Source organism: Hevea brasiliensis, unplaced genomic scaffold (genome assembly GCF_030052815.1).
Source record: "Hevea brasiliensis isolate MT/VB/25A 57/8 unplaced genomic scaffold, ASM3005281v1 Scaf379, whole genome shotgun sequence".
NCBI classification, from domain to species: Eukaryota; Viridiplantae; Streptophyta; class Magnoliopsida; order Malpighiales; family Euphorbiaceae; genus Hevea; species Hevea brasiliensis.
The window spans coordinates 48,305-68,798 of record NW_026614894.1 but is presented as its reverse complement, the minus strand read 5'-3'; the positions used below and the strand labels follow the sequence as shown (position 1 = coordinate 68,798).

General features: G+C 34.3%; 2 protein-coding genes across 3 annotated transcripts; one reads left to right on the top strand and one right to left on the bottom strand.

The window, feature by feature from the left end:
* Nucleotides 1–6,570: 6,570 nt before the first annotated feature.
* On the top strand, nucleotides 6,571–10,567 carry LOC131177251 (uncharacterized). Of its 2 annotated transcripts, none has more exons than XM_058142217.1 (10): nucleotides 6,571–6,788; nucleotides 7,370–7,505; nucleotides 8,111–8,249; nucleotides 8,330–8,542; nucleotides 8,675–8,813; nucleotides 9,304–9,454; nucleotides 9,551–9,660; nucleotides 9,759–9,856; nucleotides 9,955–10,024; nucleotides 10,231–10,567. In XM_058142217.1, exons 1-10 carry the CDS (start codon nucleotides 6,696–6,698, stop codon nucleotides 10,318–10,320), a joined length of 1,239 nt encoding a protein of 412 aa, XP_057998200.1. In that variant the 5' UTR covers nucleotides 6,571–6,695; the 3' UTR covers nucleotides 10,321–10,567. The 2 variants fall into 2 exon arrangements, with proteins under 2 accessions (XP_057998200.1, XP_057998201.1); XM_058142218.1 differs by having other exon boundaries at nucleotides 6,586–6,788; nucleotides 9,958–10,024.
* Nucleotides 10,568–13,287: 2,720 nt separating this feature from the next.
* On the bottom strand, nucleotides 13,288–20,211 carry LOC110672955 (ABC transporter B family member 27). The gene is given in 20 exon segments (XM_021835892.2): nucleotides 13,288–13,707; nucleotides 14,377–14,574; nucleotides 14,696–14,803; nucleotides 14,987–15,094; nucleotides 15,203–15,268; nucleotides 15,677–15,752; nucleotides 16,029–16,161; nucleotides 16,566–16,604; nucleotides 16,607–16,709; nucleotides 16,797–16,907; nucleotides 17,260–17,378; nucleotides 17,474–17,611; nucleotides 17,614–17,644; nucleotides 17,958–18,057; nucleotides 18,517–18,641; nucleotides 18,751–18,825; nucleotides 18,916–18,951; nucleotides 19,040–19,114; nucleotides 19,902–19,920; nucleotides 19,922–20,211. Coding segments are annotated over 20 exon segments (1,926 nt in total). The 5' UTR covers nucleotides 19,984–20,211; the 3' UTR covers nucleotides 13,288–13,503.
* Nucleotides 20,212–20,494: the final 283 nt, after the last annotated feature.

Sequence of the window (20,494 nt, the reverse complement as noted above, 5' to 3'; positions counted from 1 at the left end):
TCAAATATATGGATATCCATTCACATCCTCTTCTACTGGCACACCTCAACACTTCTCCAGAGAAGGAATCAAAATTCAAAACTAATTACCCCCACTAGTTGTGCTAGTGAGGTGTTCAAATATGTGGTCATGACACTATGATTTCAAAACTTATCTTAACAATTTGCTAAATATTGTCTTTTCAAATATACATAATAACTTTCAATAATTTAGATCAAACATCATAAGAATGCCATAATCCAATATTTCATATTATTCAAAACGATATGCAAAAGATGATTATAAAAGTATATGTTGTGCACAAACCTCAAACGAGTTGTCCCTTAGCCTCGACTCAGTTCCTCGGGTTCCTTCCCGATATTCTTTTCAACTGAAACACACAATTTTACAATATTTCAGTACTAGAACTTAACACAGATCCAAAATAAATTTAGCTTCACAATTACCTAGCTCTAACGTGCTAAATTAGACGTTCTTTAAATTTTGTGTTTCGGGTTACTATTCACTACACTATTCAAGTCAAATAGTTGACTTTCTAAGACTTAATAGGTATGGGAACTCCAACTTCACCCACATACCACATTTTGGTCATTAAATTTGTTGGTTTTGGTCATTTTCTCAAAACTTAGGTCATTTTGGCAAAATTGCCAATTTTCGGTTTTGGTTCTCCGAAGTTGCACTATTCCATTGGTCGATCTACTGTTAGAATTTAACAAAACTTCCTTCATAGAAAATGTTTCTTATTGTCTTAAGTGTATTCTCATCTTTGGATCACCTCAATCGGAGTTTTGTAGCTCAAGTTATGGCCAAAATAAGTTTACTGTTCACGTGTACTTTTCATACTGGTATTTTGAGTTCTGGCAGATTTTGATCCAACTTTGGTCAGTAATTTGATTAAGTTAAGTTCATAATTTGGTCTAACTTTCTTCATATGAAATGTTCTACTATGTCTTAGGTTTCCATCGGTTCAAGAATCGCCTAAATCCGAGTTTTCTAGAGGGAATTATAGCCATCCAAACATTGCTGCTCATTGAAAATTCTGCAGAGTTGCAGGTTTAGTAACCTAACTTTGCTCAATAATTTGAATGGGTTACTGGCATAATTTGGGGTGATGTTCTTCATGAAAGTTTTATATCTATATGCCCTCTAACCCCTGGCCAAATTTCAGGTCAATTTGACCTGTCTAACTCGAGTTATGACCAAATGAGCGATTCTGTTCATTTGGTCAATTTAGTCTGATGGCACTGCAATCAATTCACTTTGGTCAATTGTTTCACCAAGTTTTGGTCAGTTTTTGGCCATGGTTCCTTAATGAAAATTGTGCTATTTTATGTCTATTTTCATCTTCAATTGGTGGCATATCAATTGGACTTGTAAAATTTGAGTTTTGGTCCTTCAAAGTGGGTTTGGTCATGCTGCAAGCAGCATGACCATTAACCTACGAATTTGGTTTGATTTCCTACCATTCCCACACAATCCATTTGGTCATAATTGACCATTATTTCAATTCACAATAGGTCAAACATGCCATTTATGCATTTCTCCAAATTTTGGTTCCTAAACCCTAGCTTCCAAACCCTAATTACACTAAAATGTTGTATTTATTCACATTTAAGCATTTCAATCTTATTATCACTTTCATACAAACTTACTAACACATTTAATTCATTCAAAATACATCAAACTCTCCCACATCCATGGCTGGCTGAAATTCCCTTTGGTCCTCTACAAATGTTTTCTTTTGATTTTAATTAAATTTCTAGATTACTCAAACCACAAAGATAACCAATAAACTAAAATTTGCAATTTAGCTTGCTTACCTCACTTGAAATTCCTCTTCCTCAATTTTCTTCTTTTTTTTCCTTTCCTAATCTTGCTCAAACTTCCTTTCAAGGGAAATCAACAAGGTTTAAGGTTGGTAAATAAAATTTCTAGGTTGGGATTTAGAGGATTTATGGAAAGGAACCAAGAATTCCAAGTTTTTCTTGCTTAAAAATGGTGGAACAAAATAAGAAGAGAGGGAGAGGAGAGAGCTACGGGAAAAGCAAAAGAAGAAGCAAAAAAAAAATGTTTTGAATTTTTATTTTTATCCATTTTTGAAGACCAAAATTCCCAAATTAATAAAATAATTTAATTAATCTTTTATGACATCATCTTTGACTTTTCTAACTTCTTTCTTTTCTTTTTCTTTTTTTTTCTATTTATTTTTTTCTATTAGTTTTTTAATTTAATTCTTGATTCAAAAATTTTTATTTCTCCGATTTTATTTGACAGTTAGGTCAGGAGTCAGCTCTCGGGGTCAATTGACCAATTTGCCCCTCACCGGTTCATCCCGGTTTGCAAATAATCCAATATTTCTTTCGGCTCTCTGACCTAATTATTTGACTGGCTTAACAGTTCTTTTTCATGATTTTCTCTTTTCCACTGTGTTCATAAGGGTCCTAAGGACCGCAGCGTCACTTTTTAAGGTTCGAAATTTGAGTTTAAAACGACTTCGCAGTCGTTCCCGAGGAGGTCACTCATCGCTGTGACTCTCGGCTCATTTAACTTCTTATGTTCTGTTTTTCTTATTTATAGTCAACTAATTAAACATTACTAATTATTTGTGTTTATGGCTTCTTAAGTTGTCTTAAGTGTGGTCCTAATCCCCTTAATTGTCCGGACCGACACCGGTCACCGGAACAGTGAAATCTACCAGGCTATACAACCGGGGGTGTTACAAATTTTAGCTTTACTTTTATCACCAAATTTGACATAACCTTCTTCTTTTAAAGTAAGAGAGGAAAACTTGCCTTTATTTCCTGTCATGTGCCTAGAGCAGCCACTATCAATGTACCAATGTTCTGTTTCCAGCATCTCCTTAGGCAGACCTGAAATCAGTTAACTATTCTTAAGTACCCAAGCAACTTTGGGTTCTTGTGTGTTAGTAATATTAGGTAAAGTTCCTTTAGGCACCCATACTTTCTTTGCCTTAAAGGTTCCTTTCCTAATAGGACAAACATTAATCATATGACCTTTATGATTACAATAAAAGCATGTAATACTTGGTTGAGAAAAGGAAGTAGCTTTAACAAAAAATTGTTTGTATTTTCCATACTTCACAAATCCATCATAACCAATTCCAGATTTTTCATTTGTGGATCTTTGATTCCCAAGAAGTATATCAAGTGTTTCTTTTCCTTTTGTAAATTTAGTTAAATCTCTTGTCAAAGACTCAACTTTTGCCTCAAGAATTCTGTTTTTCTCAAGAAGTTGTTCACACACTTCTTTTGATCTTTGTAGCTCATCATTAACTTCCTTAAATAATTTCATTTGTGATTTGTAAAATTCATTTTCCTTTGAAGCCATACTCAAGGATATATTTTCTGATCTTAAAGCACAATTTTCATGAACTAAAATTTTGCATTTCTTTTTAAAAGTTCTATATTTATCATATGTCTTCACAAATGCAAGTTCTAATTCATCAACATTAGAAAGTTCAAGATTTACCTCATTTTCACTATCTTCGATGTGTGAGCTTTCACCTTTTTCTTCAATTGCCATCATACAAGTGTTTGCAGCTTCTTTGTCACTTGTTTCATCATTTGATGAAGAGTCACTATCACTCCATGTTGCTGCCATTGCCTTTTTGCTTTTGTCCTTTCTAAACTTGTTTTTCTTCTTCAATGTATGACACTTTGGCTTAATGTGGCCTGGTTTGTTACACTCATAACAAACTATTTCACTTGAATGATTTGGAGTCTTTGGAGCATATTTCTTTGTGAATTTCTTGTATTTGCTTCCACCTTTTCTAAATGCTCTTTTGAATCTTTTGACTATCATAGCCATATCTTCATCATCATCACTTGAAGCACTTGAATCATCACTTGAACTAACTTTAAGAGCAACACTTTTCTTTTTCTCATCTACCTTTTCGGATATGAAGGCTATACCTTTCTTTTTCTTTTGATCACCTTTTTTCTCATCTTTCTTATAGATCATCTCATGTGCAATGAGAGAACCAATTAGCTCATCATAGGTGTATTTTCTGAAATCCTTGGTGTCTTGAATAACAGTAGTCTTTGCTTCCCACGTCTTTGGAAGAGACCTCAGAATTTTCTTTACAAGCTCTTGTTCCTCAAATCTCTTTCCAAGAGCTTTAAGTAGATTGACAAGATCTGTAAATCTGGTACTCATTTCAGCAATAGTTTCACCAGGATTCATCTCAAATAACTCATAATCACGGATGAGGAGGTTTGCCTTTGACTTTTTCACCACATCAGTTCCTTCATATGTGACTTCTAGTTTGTCCCAAATTTCTTTTGCAGTTTGACATCCTGAAATACGATTATACTCATTAATATCAAGAGCACAATGAAGAATGTTAATAGCCTTAGCATTTGTAGAAATTTTCTTCCAATCATTATCATCAAATTAAACTTCAGCTTTAGGAATCTGTACCGTTCCTTCACTGGTTTTATAAGGAATATAAGGACCATCTTTAATTATTCTCCAAGCATCAATGCCAACAGATTGTATAAAGTTTCTCATTCTAGTTTTCCAAAAAGAATAATTTGTGCCATTAAAAAGTGGGGGTCTAGTGATGGAATAACCTTCAGCTAAGGGGACAGGTATACCAGCAGAGTTTCTAGATGAACTAGCCATGTGTATGGATCACTCTAAGGGGTTTAATCCTCAAGCAAGAGAGACAGGCTCTGATACCAAATTGATGTCCCAAAATATGTCCAAGAGGGGGGTGAATTGGACTTTAAAAACAATTTTCGGTTCTTGCTCAAAACCTTTGAAAATTGCAGCTAGGTTCAACTAAATTGACTAATGTGAAAAATGAACAATACAGCTCTATTGACAAGTTGATTCAAAGTAAAACTATATGCAATCAGTATACTGATCTAACAAATTATATCAGCATTCAGCAGAGATATCAGTAATCTGAATAAGTTTTTAACACAAGAACCAGAAAAGATACCGGATATACTAGCGGCGCAGATCAAACAACAAGCGATTATATCGGATATCGTGATTTAGCAAGAACTGATTTTCTCAGATTGCAAAGAAGATTAACGACAAATGGCCTCAACTTTCATATCAGCAAAAACATATCAATCATAAAGTTAAAATGCATAAATGTAAAGAGCAAGGGTTGAGAAAATGAACACTGAAATTTTTATAGTGGTTCGGCTTCAATTAGCCTACATCCACTCTCTCAAAGATCCCACTTTGAGTCTTCACTTCACTATTCTTCTCTTTTAAAGGCAAGAGACAAAAAGCCTTTTACAAATCTTCTCACCAAAGCTTTTACAAGTAGCTTCACACTTCTACCAAGTGTTATCCCAAACACTTTTCACAACCAAGTTTCAATAAGTGCTTGAATGACCTCTCATAAATGATAATAATGTGTTTAAAACTCACTCTCACTCAATACAACAGAATCTATAAAGAAGAGTTGAGTAAATAAGCCAATGATGAGCAATAAAACACTTTGAGCACTTTGAATGAAAGCTTTTATGATTTTGAACAGTGGAGAGTCTTTCATTAAGTGCAAAATGGCCAAAGGTAGGTGTATTTATAGCTTTGGAACGTTTTTTACCGTTGGAGAACTCATTTGAACGTTACAGATACGAATTTCAAAAAAATAGCCGTTATTTTGTCGTTTTCTGCGATGTTGTGCAGAGTTGAGACAGTCAGCATACTTGAGAAAATAGCAAACCGGTTAGCATACTAAAATAAGTAGCAAACCAGTTAGCGTACCAGGAGAACTTTTCTGCATAACTTTCAAAGCTATAAAACTTTACACCAAATCATAGTCAAATACTTTTTAGGCCAATAATGATATTTAAAAGAAAAATTTTTTGAGGGATTGAAAATAAGCATCATTGACTTGTACTCCTCAATTCTGTTCACAAGTAATCCTAAAAATAAAACTTAACTTCTATACTATATGTACCTTTAATTCTGATTTTCAATGTAGCCTTGGAAGGTAACCTTTTCTTCTTTTATCTCCTTTGATTCGTCCTGTGTCATACTTAGAATATCATTCTTTCTTCAGAAGCACGAATCTATCATGAAATCCTTGTGTCTTTTTCTTTGAGATGCACAACACTTAAAACAATGTTAGTTTGATTTTAGTTGAGTTTTGATATCATCAAAATCTATGCTCCTTTGAGCTTGTGGGGTCAATACATAATTAATATATTTATTTAAAATTACTCTTAAATGCTAAGAAAAGGAAGTTAGATGGTTGAAAAAATAAGTTTAAAAGCCAGCTAAAAAAATTTAAAACAAGTTGAAAGGGTGAATAAAGGATAAGAAATGATAAAACGAGAAAAGAATAATAATATGGGATACAGCCAAAAAATTTTATGTTTGGAAAGAATATACTAATAAAAGAAAAATATAAAATATAGGAATAAAAATAATTATAATTTTTAATTTTTTTTTCTTACATCTTGAAATAGTGTTAAAAATTTATTAAGATTTGAGAAAAAAAAAAAGTAAAATGTAAAATTGTAAAAATTGTAGACCGTATGTCACCGTTCATAAATCACGTTGGACCGCGGAAGATACTGTAGTGTAGTGTTGGTCCAGCTAAATCCCTTAGCTAGGGTTTTTCACTCTCTCTCTCTCTCTCTCTCTCTCTCTCTCTCTCTTATCTGCGGCAAGAGCAAGTTTCAATAGCGTTGCAGATAGCCCTTGCAATGACGGCCATCGTTCCTATATCCGAAGAAGATCCGACGCTCGCCGTCGTCCGCTTCACCTCTGAGCTTGCCTGGGCCGACGCGGGTCCTGAGGTATCTACATATAACCTCTACAACCATGCATGTTTGTGTATCTTTATTTGTGCCTGCATCGTCTTTGGCTCGGGAAAATTTTACTGGTACAAGGTCTTCTACGAATCGGCCTCTGATTTCATAGTGTAATAAATTTGGAATAGATTTTCGTCAGTGAGTTAGATCGACTGAGTGAAGTTTTTTTTTTTTTTTCAAGTTTCATGGTTACTGGCTCAACAAAATAATACGATTGCGAAATTGCATCGTTTTGCTTTTGTTTGTTTTGTGCTTGCTTTAATTGTTGATTGCTTATTGTCAATTGATTTGAAAAAGTGCTTGCCTGTTGCTGTGTGAGCTAATGATCTGATCTAAAATTCAGAAATGCAAAATACAGTTGAGAAAATGTGGTGAACAATTCCTATGCATGCCTGAGCATGAAACAAGCCTTTGGCTTGTGTGATAACCGTTTAGACAGTTAAAGAATAATGTCCTTTTTATCTTAAAAGAGGGAAATTTTCATTGGTGATCAAATTTTGATTGTTTCTGTGGTAAATTTAATGTAATTTGTAATTGTGTTTAATTATGTATTGGTTGCTGCTCAGGTTGCAGAGCAACAAGTTTCTAGGCTTTGTGTGGAAGCACAAGAATGCATGGTGATGGGCAGATGGTTGGACTTGGCATCTTTAATGCTCACTTCAGCTGACTTGATATTCTCCAACTCTAAGGTGTCAGAGAAAGGTATCTATCTTATTTATGATCTCAAATTCTATAATTCCTTTCTTGTAGAAAGTTAATTGAAGGGGTAATTGTAGTGCACAATAAGAGAGAGGGTGAGTTAATATATGAGAAAGTGAAATTGTAACCCATGCTATGTCACATGAGACATTTGTACTTTTGGAAAGTGAAATTATAACCCATGCTGTGTCACATGATACAATCGTGCTTTTGATCATTCTTGTGATGTGATTGAATATGAACCTGTGTGCATGCTTATTTCGGTTTATAGGAGTCAGAGGACTAATTCAAAACTTGTTTGAATTTTGGCTTACTCAGAAGTTAATTATGAATTAAATTAAATTAAATTAAATAAGGTTTGCATTTTTATGTTTAATGATGATTTACTGATGCCAGAAAATGTGCAAACATTTAGAATCCTGTGGACGATTGTGTTCATTAGGTTATAGATTCTAGTTGACATTTTCTTGGAGGTTCTTGCAATTAGCATATGAATAGGGATTATGAGATAAGATATAACATGTGTAAACATAATATGTTTGTTATTAGTTCATTAGTTCTTAGTTCTTACTTGTATAAACATAATATGTTGTTATTTATCATGCCAGATCTTGAGTGTATCTTCACTGTTATGTGTGATCTTGTCTCCAAGTTGGAAAGTCCAGATGAAGCACTTGAGATGGCAAAACTCATATGCGGAAAAATTATTCAGCAGCCAACTGACAAGCCTGCATTGCGATTGAAGATGTAATGTGAAACAATAAATTCAATTCAGTTTTAGCTTATAAATTTTTGAAAGTATTAATTTATGTTGCCTATTTTACTAGCTTGTTCAATCTGTACAATCTGCTGGAGAACACATACAGCCGGTTCTATGTTTACATGAAGGCTCTGAATTTGGCAGTGAGCGGAAAAGTCACAGAGCATGTCATACCTTCTTTCAAAAAGATTGATAGTTTCTTGAAAGAGTGGAATCTTGAGGTGAAGGACCAGAGGGATCTTTTTCTTGGAATTTCTAATGTACTGAGAGAGAGTAAGAGGTACGACAAGAAGATAACAGTCAGAGAGTGAACTTATACCTTTTCATCTATTTAATTGCCATCGTAAAGTTCTCTTGTCTTTGACTTTCAGTGATATTTTCTTATGCCTTTTTTTTTTCTGGGTATTTCCAGCTCAGGAAAGGATTCTTTCAAATTCCTGACCAAGTATTTAGCAACCTTTTCTGGGGAGGATGCATATGCAATGGGTGAAGCCAAGGAGGAAGCTGTGCGCACAATTATCGAATTTGTCAAGGCACCTGACATATTTCAGGTATGTCTCACTGAATTTTGAACATATGTCCCAGGTTGCTGTATTTCTCCTTAAAATTAATGTCAACTAGGTCTTGTAGGCTCGTTTGATGTGTTAAATGCAAATAGAAATGTGTTAATCGTAGCAGAAAAAGGCCAAATCTCAGTTGTAATCCCTCATTAATCGTGTCTGGCCATGTAGCCTTATCTCAGTTGTAATTTTTGTGGTAATGTGAATGTGGTTAAGCATGCTCTGTCTAAACAGTATACTGTTGATCTATAAATTGACTAATTTTTTAAGCATGATGTACTCTGTATATTGGATTTTTGGCCATCTTTTTTTTTTTGCATTTTGTATTAATTTTATATTTTTTAAAATGTTGTTTTTTTATCAATTTGCTTTTGCAGTTTGCATCAAGACATGAGTTCTTTGCATTTTTATTGTCTTTGTTGGAATAGTTCAATAGATAAATTTGGGTGCTTAGAGATTGATTTGTGTAGCTATATTGCAGTGTGACCTGCTAGATATGCCTGCTGTGGGGCAGTTGGAAAAGGACGCTAAGCATGCATTGGTATATCAGCTTTTGAATATCTTTCTGACGCAGAGGCTAGATGCCTATTTAGAGTTTCAGGCTGCAAATTCTACTTTGCTGAAAAGCTATGGTAAATGTTTCTTCTAACATTGATAGGCTGCTAGATGGGCTAATGTTTCTTCATTGTGAAATTCTTTTCAGCTTTGTTTCTTGCATGTTATCATAGGTCTTGTTCATGAAGATTGTATATCAAAGATGAGATTGATGTCATTGGTGGATCTTGCCTCAGATGGATCTGGTCGAATTCCATATACTCTTATCCAGGATACTCTTCGGGTAATGGGGCTTACAATTTTGCATTAACAAGATTTACCGCTCTGCTTAACTTTTGCTATTATATTTTTCTACTTGTACTCATGCAATCGTTTTTGCAGATTAATGATGATGAGGTGGAATTATGGGTTGTGAAGGCGATAACAGCTAAGTTAATCAACTGTAAAATGGACCAGATGAATCAAGTTGTACTTGTGAGGTAGCCTCTTGCACTTCCTTCTGATGATGGCAATGTTATACTAGTGCTTAAGATTTATCTTGGCCATTCAATCTTTTTCTCCAATTTTTGATTTGCAGTAGCTGTACTGAGCGTGTGTTTGGGCAGCATCAGTGGCTGACACTTAGAGCAAAACTTGCTACTTGGAGGGTAAATTTTCTCAACTGCAATCTTGTATCTTTGCGCCTTCTCATCCACTTTCTGCATTTTAGGGCTCAAAGGAAGTAATTTGTATTGGTACTTAGTCCAACGACTTTGCTATATGCTAATATTGGAAATGAAACTGACAATTTGTTATAATAATTTTCCCAGCTTTTCTTCTAGTGTCATTGCGTTGATGTTCTCATGTTTTCCAGGGCGATATTGCGAATGTGATAAACACCATCCAAGCTAACAAGATGACTGAAGATGGATCACAGGCAATGCAAGGGTTGATGATTCGTTAGGTTTCTTTACTCTTGTTCATTAGTTCCAAGGACAATCTCTACGTGGATTGTAGAGTAGGTGGGACGATGATCTGGGTGTGTGCTATGTTACTATTGGTTATAATTTTGTTTTAGTTAGAGCCAGGTGTATTGGAAAATTTTGACACAGGTGATTGTTATGACATTCTGCCATGCTGAATGATTTTACTGAGATTGTACTTATAATCTTACACCTTATGCATTTAATTTTAACTTAATTTCCTCGTTACTTCGACCCATTATTTTTAGATTGGCCCCAAAATGTTGTAAACGGAAGTGTCCATTTATTTTACTTTCCGATGTTACGAAAAAAAAAAAAAAAAAAAAACTCAATTATTTTAGGGAAAATATTTATTGATAAATTAAGTTATTTTTATTGCTCGGTTGGAATTAACTTGTGCTTGGAATATATTGAAAGACATTTTTTTTCAACATGAACTTATTAAAATATTTTGATTTATAAGAATTTAATAAATTTATTGTTGAATGAGAAAAGTTGCTGACGATGGAGGGAGGTGGTGGATGAATTATGTTAAACTGGCTAATCAACTTCCGCGGTGAAATTACATAGAAGACTGAAAATTTTTTTAAGAAAATAGAAAAAAAAGTAACAATGCAATACACTGTTTTAAGTCCAATTAAACAGAAAAACACAGTTTATTTTAGACATCATACAATTAAAATGTATAATATCTCAATTTAACTCAACTAAACTTTTATCCTAAAAAATTTGAGGTTGGCTATATGGATTCACTTTCTCTACTCTAAACGATTTTGGGTTAATCTTTAAAAACGTTTTCTCCATTTTAAACAATTTTGGGTTAAATCTTCGAAAACGTGTAATGCTTCAAGGTCATGTTATACTACTCTCCTTCAAGTCAGTTTAGGTCTATCCCTTCTTTTCTTTCTATCATCTAACCTAATGTGTTATACTTGTCTAACTGGACCCTCCGTATGTCTACGCTTCACATAACCAAACCACCTCAATCTCTCTTCTCTCAACTTATCCTCAATTGGCACCACTCCTACCTTTTCTCTAATACTCTCATTACAGACTTTATCTAGTCTGGTATAGCCACTCATCTACCTTAATATTCTCATCTCCGCAACTCTTATCTTAGACATATACGACTCCTTCAGTGTCCAACATTTACTACCATATAACATGGTCGGTTGTATAGCTGTACGTTTAAATTTTCCTTTTAACTTATTGGGAATCTTGTAATCACATAAAACTTCCGTGACACTTCTTCACTTCAATCATCCGGCTTAATCCTATGACTAATATCCTTCTCACATCTCCCATCTACTTGAAGGATTAAGCCGATATATTTAAAGTGATTAATTTGGAACTTTACCACTCCATTCAAACTAACTCCTTCTCTATTATCAGTTCGGTCTTCACTGAACTTACAATGCATGTATTCTATCTTTGTTCTACTTAACTTAAAGTCATTTGACTCTAGAGTATTTCTCTAAAACTCTAGCTTTCTATTGACTCCTTATCGCGTCTCATCTATCAAAACTATATCATTTGCAAACATAATGCACCAAGGGATACTCTCTTGTATATATTTAAATCAATTCATCTAAAACTAATGTAAAAGGTAAGGGCTTACAGTTGAACCTTGGTGTAATCCAATTGAGATAGAAAAATCTCATGTGTCCCCTCTCACTGTGCGCATAATAATAATTGCTCCTTCATACATATCTTTTAACACTTGTATGTATCTAATAGATATCCCTTTTTGTTCTAACACTCTCCATAAGACATCTCTTGAAACATTATCATAAGCCTTCTCTAAATCGATAAAAACCATGTGTAAATCTATCTTCACATCTTTATATTTCTCCATTAAGCTTATAACGAAAGATAGCTTCCATAGTCGACGACTGCATGAAGCCAAATTGATTGGGAGAGATAAAGTATCGTAGCGTAGTCGATGTTTCACAACTCTTTCCCACAACTTCAAAGTATGGCTCATGAGTTTAATTTTTTATTTGTATGTTTCCTTTATTTTTAAAAATAGATAGTAAAATATTCTCCTCCATTCATGATCATTTCTTTGAGTTTAGAATCTTATTAAATAATTTAGTTAACCATATCACTTTTATGTCTCTCAAACACTTCTACCCTTCAATTGGTATTCGATCGGGTCTATAGCCTTTACCTAGGAAAAATGCCAAAGACATAGTAAGTAACAGAGTGACTTTCTAACCTTTATCAAGGCATTTCTCGAGGTTCAAATCATTTCTTCATACGCTTGAGAAATGCCACGTTCTACTGTAAGCATCACGATGATATGTACTTTATTGATGCTAGCAGCTAAAGGAGAGGTTTTATGCATGAAGGATTATTAAGGGTTAGACGAAAATTCATTGAAATTGAAGCCAAAGAATAGGGGAGACAAAGCAAAAAATGGATTTTATAATAAGAATTGAGTGAGAGGAATGATGGAGAGAAGGTGGTGGGACTTAGAACATAAACGGTTAGAAAACCTTTTCTCTCCATAAGATGCCACTTGGCAAAAAAATAAACACTTGTCAACATTGCATTATCTATTTCAAAGTTCAGCTTCATAATGGTTGTATAGATAGATGTGGTTCTCTTATAGCCTATTTTGAATTATGAATTATGTTAGATAAAATGAAACTATAAATTATTAAATTATATATTAAAGTTTAATTTTGATTCACTGAATTTATCATATTTCACTTTTGCAAAGTTTTTGAGCGTTGGAATTTTTTTTTTTTAAATGATTCTGTAAAACAAATGGATCCGAAGCCTTGACTTCAACATCCAACTGTGTCAATGGGCTCTGTTGGTCGGAAATTCCTATCCTATCTGTGTATTTTCCATTACGTCTTATTGCTTCTTCAATATAGGGGTAACTAACGGTATTTATCTTGATAATTCTAGTTATCCAACAATGGTTTATCTCCAAGCAATTTGGCACTAATTCACCTGCATTTCTTGGTTAAATCATTTGCGATACAACCTATTTCAGAGTTGACAGTGCTGGCATTGTTTAAGAACCATTTGCATGATAATACTATCTTCAAAATTAACAGTTTGTGAAAAGTCCTTTTTTTGGAGGAAACTGCTCTATTTAGCTAGAGGATTGATTTCATTATGTTTTGGAAGAACTTGTTTCCTGTCAAAAACTAGAGTGCAGTTTTGTGTTCTTGCAGTTGTCTCCTGACTAGTGCGGTGTAGATACCATCCTTGCTCAGAAGATCTTCATGGGTGCCGATTTCAGCTATCTGACCATCGGATATCACAGCAACTGTGTCTGCACTTTTCACAGTTGAAAGCCTGTGTGCTATAACAAGAACAGTCCTACCCCTCATTAGGGAATCCATGGCATCCTATGCATCCATCCAAAAAAAAAAAAAGAGTTAGTAAAAGTTAGAAAGAAGAAAGAAACTTTCATTACACTGGCCAAATGGAAAATTTTCTCGTTTTATCTTTGAACTGGTGCTGGTGAAACTAATTTCTTTTTTGACAAATAAGAAAAATAGTAATCTAAATTTTGTTGATTGAATAAAAAGAAATAGGTGAGAGCCAAGGTCATCATAAACTTCTTGCATTAAACGCGAATAAACAGGTGAATTCTAGCGATTTTTATGTAGGCGAATTGGAGAGCAAGTGAATAGAAAACAGTAAGATAGAAGTAAATTCTGAAATCAAAATCTTTAAGATATATACAGATTATGAATACATAACACCTCAACCAGACTCATGGCATTTCCCTCTTTTTTGGGTGTCATTCTCAGTTGCCTGCCTCCAGGCTAGACATATAAAAATCATAGGATGGTGCTTCTTCAATGAATTCACAATACTTAACTGATTCAGATGGTCATGTTATGTGTAAGGAAGAAGCAATGGCACCAGTAACAGGGAATTAAGATAGAATTGACTAAAGCTAAAAGTGCTAAATATAGGTCAATTTTAGTTGGTTAGATATGAGTCAAGGGAAATTATTAGGAAATGACTGAAACCAATAATGAAAATTGTTGTAGAAAAAGCCAACGCACCTGAACAAGGTATTCGCTCTCTGCATCCAGAGCACTTGTGGCTTCATCCAAAAGTAAAATGCTTGGATTCATCAATAGTGCTCTTGCAATGGCCACTCTTTGTTTTTGGCCTCCTGAAAGTCTCAACCCACGTTCACCAACCTCCGTTTGATATTTTTCAGGAAACTTTTCTATGAAGTCATGGGCATTAGCCATTTTCTGCAGTGTCATCACTTCATAAGCACATATGTTTATGTGGAAAATTTAAAAACAAAAAAATGAGATAGATGGAATTCTGGTAAAAGAAAAAAAAAAGGATAAGTAAATGATAAACACTTACAGCAACAGTTTCTATGTCAGAAGAACTAGCCTTGCCGTTAAACCCATAGGCGATGTTCTCCTCAACAGAACAATTGAATAGAACTGGTTCCTGGCTCACTATACTGACCTGCATCTCAGGAAACACCAGAAGTTGAATGTGTAAGAATTCACTAGATGTTCAAGTTATCAAATTTTGGTAGAATGTATGTGTGTGAAACATCGCAAATTCCATCATGATCACTGAAGCATTTATTCTGGCAGCTCAATATTATATTCTGCAAACATCCTACCAAAAATTTTAGCAGAATACCTTTCTGTGAAGATACTCATGTGATATTTCCACTAGTGGAAACCCATTTAGCAAGATCTTTCCCTTGAGAGGATCATAGAACCTTTCAATTAAGTTTGCTATTGTTGTCTGTAAGACATTAAAAAAAGATGATGTTGGAAGTTATGGGCAAGCTGTGACGGAAAATCAAGAGTAGGGTATATATGTAATATTAAGAAGTAATGATGGTAATGTTACCTTGCCGCCACCACTTGGACCAACAAGAGCAACTTTTGAGCCTGGGTTCAGTTTCAACGTTATACCCTGTGGTACCAATGAGTATTAGACATGGTCATTAAGTTAAAAATGTTGAAATCCCTGCATTCTTCCCGTCTGAATATTGCAACTAAAAGAAATTCCAAACACTCACACAGCACTGAATATGATCCTGAATATGATACAGAACCAAACTGAATTCTTAGATCTTATGTCTCATTTGCTATTAGTGTTGATAATCTTGCATGCTCTGTCATGGAAGGAACTAGTATGTCCTAAAGACTACAAGGGTAGCCCAAAAGGGCAAAATCAATGTAGACTGAAAGTTGGGAGAAAAAGGAAGATTGAAAGCAAGCAATTTATTAGAAGATAAGTGGCAGAGCTACATATTTATCATAGTTAAACACATCTTTCGCTCTTCCTTTCTTTTTCTTTTCCTTGAGAGAATATTATTACCTTGAGTACCAGATGACTTGGTCGAGAAGGATAAGCAAACCAGACATCATCCAATTCCACATCCCCATCAGGATCACTGCCAGCAAAAAACATATGATTTCAAATAAGAATATAAGAAGGCAAACATTAGGTTGACAGGTATTTTATTTTAACCAATTAAGAAAACTGAATTTTTGTATCCCTTTCAAATGTATAAATTCTTATGACTGGGAAGTGTAGCGATTCTCAAAGTACAGTCAATAAATAGAAGTTAAATTCTAGTATACCAGATTTCCAATATGAAGTTTTTGTGTTTGAAAGAGGGAGAGAGAGAGAGAGAGAGAGAGAGAGAGAGAAGGAAGAGAGAAATAACCTAATAGGACACTTATCCCCAGATTTTGGCATGCTTGAGACACGATCCAGGAGCTGAAAAACTCTCCTACTTGCCCCTGCAGCTTTCATCGCAGTAGTATACAATCCTGACAAAGAAGATACTGAAGAACCAACTGCAGGCAGAAAAGATTGGCCAAAATGAGTAACTACGAAACTTGCAGCATCCCAGGCAGCAAGTCATTTGCTGTCTACTAAACAATAGCATCTGAAACATGCAAGCAAGGGCATAGAACATTTCATTTAAAATAAACCGTAGAGTAATTTGACTATCACAAGCAGCAGAAGAAATAAAGTTATTCAAAAAAAGACTGAAACAGTAAAATAGTGCTGTATAGATATTTAAAATCTTGATAGATATTCAAAGCTTTCCTAAGTTTATGGAGTTACCCCTAAACTAAGTTGTGACTGATCCCTTCACAAAAGAAATGTTTTCAAATGTTTGTTTAATTTGAAATCAAAGTCTAGTTTGAGCTATAATAGTACATTTGGTAGGTAAGTAAAACAATGGGAAGAGTACCTGTGAGGCTATAAAGAATGAAGGATGTAAGAGCGCCGCGGTCATGGAGCCTATTATTGTCAGGTATGCCCCATAAACTACCACTATGATCACAGATAAAGTGGATGCGGCATTTAGTCCTCCAAAAAACAGACCGACTACCCTCTGCGGCAGAAAATAGCAAAACTCATGAGCTCATAAACCTTTAATTTGCATACTCCCAGCTTCCATGAGAGAGATATAGAGACTCACTGCTTGTCTGAGTCCCAGCTTCAGCGTCTCATCAACTTTTTCCGAATAATTTGAAATTGCATAACTTTCTTGGGCAAAAGATCTAACTGTTCGAATGGCCCCAAAGGATTCCTAAACATCAATTTTTCTTAGGAAAAAATTATGACCAATAACTCAACTGACTGTTATATTCAATAGATCCAAAATAAGGAGAAAAGGAAGCACCAGGAATCTATAAAACAGTTCAAAACTATGTTTGATTTACAGCATAAAGTTCATGATCAAACCTATCATCCAAGCACCAATAAAACATTTAGTAGGGTTTTCACAATCTTCCTAGATTCATCAAACTTTGTTGCTTTAAAAACAATGTACATTGTGAATGTATGCCAATTATGAAATTAACAATTTCTGACATCTTAATAAGGAAATAAAAACTAATTATATAAAAGATAAAAAGTAAAATATGATGTTGCTTACGAACCTCAGCTATGGAAGCAGCTACTGCAGCTGCAGCTTGAGTTGCATGTGAAAGTTCACGAAGATAGCGCCCAAACTTTCTTACAGCAACTGAAATTATTGGCACAACCACCAAAGCCAACACTGCAGGGAAAAAAAAAAAAGAAAAGGAAACGATGATCAGAATATTACCCTGATAGAAAAGCATTACTTGAGAAACTTCAGCTTAAATTACCTACATGTTAATTTCCATGATGATGTAAACATGAAGGCAACACCAATTAAGGCAGTTGTTACATTACGGAGCGCCTCAGAAAGATTGGTTGTTGCAGCATTTTTTATGACCTGGGTGTCCTCTGACAGCCTGCTGAGAAGTTCCCTGTTCGAGTAACATCAAAGAAGGCTTTTTCCTTTTGACCATTGCACCAACACCATGCTTAATTGTGCTTTTTTCCAAATGTTCCCCAGCGCAGAGCAGAAAAAAAAAAAAAAAAAAAAAAAAACAACAACAACAACTTGCAAACTAATATCTTAAAATGACTCCCACAGGCTTTAATATCTTTAACCAGCTATTTTATTATGCTTAAATTTTGCATGAAACAGAAAATTCACAGTTTTTCAGTAGATTGGAAATCCATAAAGACTAATTAATATAGTGGATCAGGAATAAAAAGGATTGCACATCCTCGAGGTTTTATATGTTCAAAAACTAGGGGACTTCACCTGGTTGATTAGGTGGCTGAATAAGTCCTTTCTCAAACGAGCGACAACTCTTTCACTGGCAGAAGCAAACAGCCATGCTCGAAGTGCAGTGCACAAAGAACTAAAACAAGCAAAAAGAAACTATGATTATTAGTCCCTTCAAGAATTATAAATGCTCAACAGGAGGCTTTGTGCAATATCTTGCATTACAGAAGTGTCAAAAATGAAATGAAATTATTTGTCGTCACAGTTCTTCAAAGCAAAATATTTAAAGTATAAGTTAAGATGCTAATTTAATAGAGCAAAAGAAATGCAACACTACAGGAAAATTTGTTTGGGGGCTTTAAATCGTAAATAATGGATCAATATAAAACAAATATCATTTCAGACCCTACATAAATTTAAATAATGCTCATTCAATAAACATTGGATCTTATAAGATCAATTAATAAAATTACCCCATATAGTAAGGAAAGAAACCACCACAATGAACAAACATCTACAGAAACCAAGAGAACAAAATCCAGAGACATAATAATGCAAATTAGACATGGTAAAGTGATACAGAACACAGTCATACCCAATTACCACTATCAGCACAATATCCAGTATGGTGTTCTTGACTGCATCTAAAGCTTGTGATTGCTCTTCAGGAGCACTTGTATCTCTTGACACAATGTCTATTATCATTCCACCATATTTTGGCTGCAATATAAGAATTTATAACCAGTTACAGAGATAACACCTTAGTAGGACAGGAGCCTAGTTACTTTTAAATTCAATTTTGATCTTGCGATTTGTTTAATTATCCTACAATCAGAATACTTGATGTGGATGCTATCAGTAGTGCAATGGTGCCAACTACAAGCTTCCCAGCATCAGGCTTTGCCTGTAAAATAAGAAATTGATTATTACTAAATACTAAAATATACTTCGATGTGAATCCATCCTCAGAAATAAGAAAATAATAATTTCTTACCAGTGAAAATACTCTACCAAACCCAACATTTGCTGCCTGAATTTTCAAAAAACAAGGTCAGCTAGACTTCAAAAATAGCTTGATGAGCATAAATATTGCATGAAAGAACATTAATAGCTATCACCTCCACTCCATCTCCAAGTTCCAGGTCGTTTGGAGGACCATCGGGTGATTGGTCTTCATTTGCTTTCCTCCGTGCCTACACAACATAGGTGAATCAACGACAACATTATTTAGACCAAGAAGTAACCAAGAATTTTTGGCGCTTAATTAAATGGTTATGGAGGTTATGAATTCCATTATATGAGACTTGATCAAAACAAAAACTTATTTAATTTGAGCCTAGAATTGCTATATGGTCTAGTTCAATTAAAGTATTGGAAACCACAAACAACAGGAAACATCAATTTACTTTCCGTCTTCTTTTGTTGCGATTTGTTACACCCCAAGTTGAATGATTTGAGAGAAAAACACAAAATCTGTAGATTAACAATCAAAATGAAACAAAACTACAATATTTCAAGAACTAATATTTCATAAAGGTTATGGCCATATCAACACCACCCCGCCGGCCCACCCCAGCCGCACCCCACCACACCAAACCCCAAAAAAAAAAAAAAAAAAAAAAAAACTCCTGACCAAAGTTAACAGTTCAACAGAGAAATCACAATAAACAAGAAGTCAAAAGAAGACTCAATTACAAGATTCCAAGAACAAGTTCATGTAACAAAAAAGCTAATCGTCTTGTCACAAGAACCCAAACCAAACAGAATTAATGTAATGACATATTGTTTAGAAAATTCAAGTGATTCAAAAAAATACCCAGAAAAGGTAAAAACCTATTAAAACTATCAACAGAACAGAAAACGTGAGTTTCAAACTTTGAAATGAATCCGAAAAAATCCATAACCCAATAAAAGCCACAAAATTTTGGATGTTGTTCCGAAGATAAAACTACAAAGGAAGAAAAAGAAAAGAAAGCAAACCTCCTTTGTCAAGAGAGACTCTCTCACTCCCTGAGGAAGAAATGGACCTCGTTGTCCAATCTAAGTGCTGCTTCTTGCCCATCAAAGAACCAGATGAGTAACTGTATTGCGCGGAAAGACTGACTTTTGTTGCTGTGAAGCCGTTGGTGAAAGAAAGATACTAATTTTCCAATGGAGTGTTATTAAAGCTAAGACTACTCTTGTACCAGTAATTGCAGCTCTTTGGTTCAATGAGATTACAAGAATCGCCACAAATTTCCACCCACCCCATATAGACCGCAACATTTACCAAACAAACACATGTGTCACCTTCAATTTCTTTTTTTTTCTTCCCTTTTTTTTTTTTACGTAATTATTTAGTCATTCTTATTCAATGTGCATAGATCATCTATTCCTTGAACTTCAGAAAGAAAAAGAAAAAAAAATTTAAAGAAATATATTTTATTATAAAATTTTAAATTCAAATTTTCATTGAATAATTATAAATAAAAATAAAAATATTAAAATAGAATTAGTAGTTGATTGTGATTTAATAAATAGTAAAATTAGTTAGTAGTTTATGTGAGTATATCAATTAAGTATTATTTATTAGG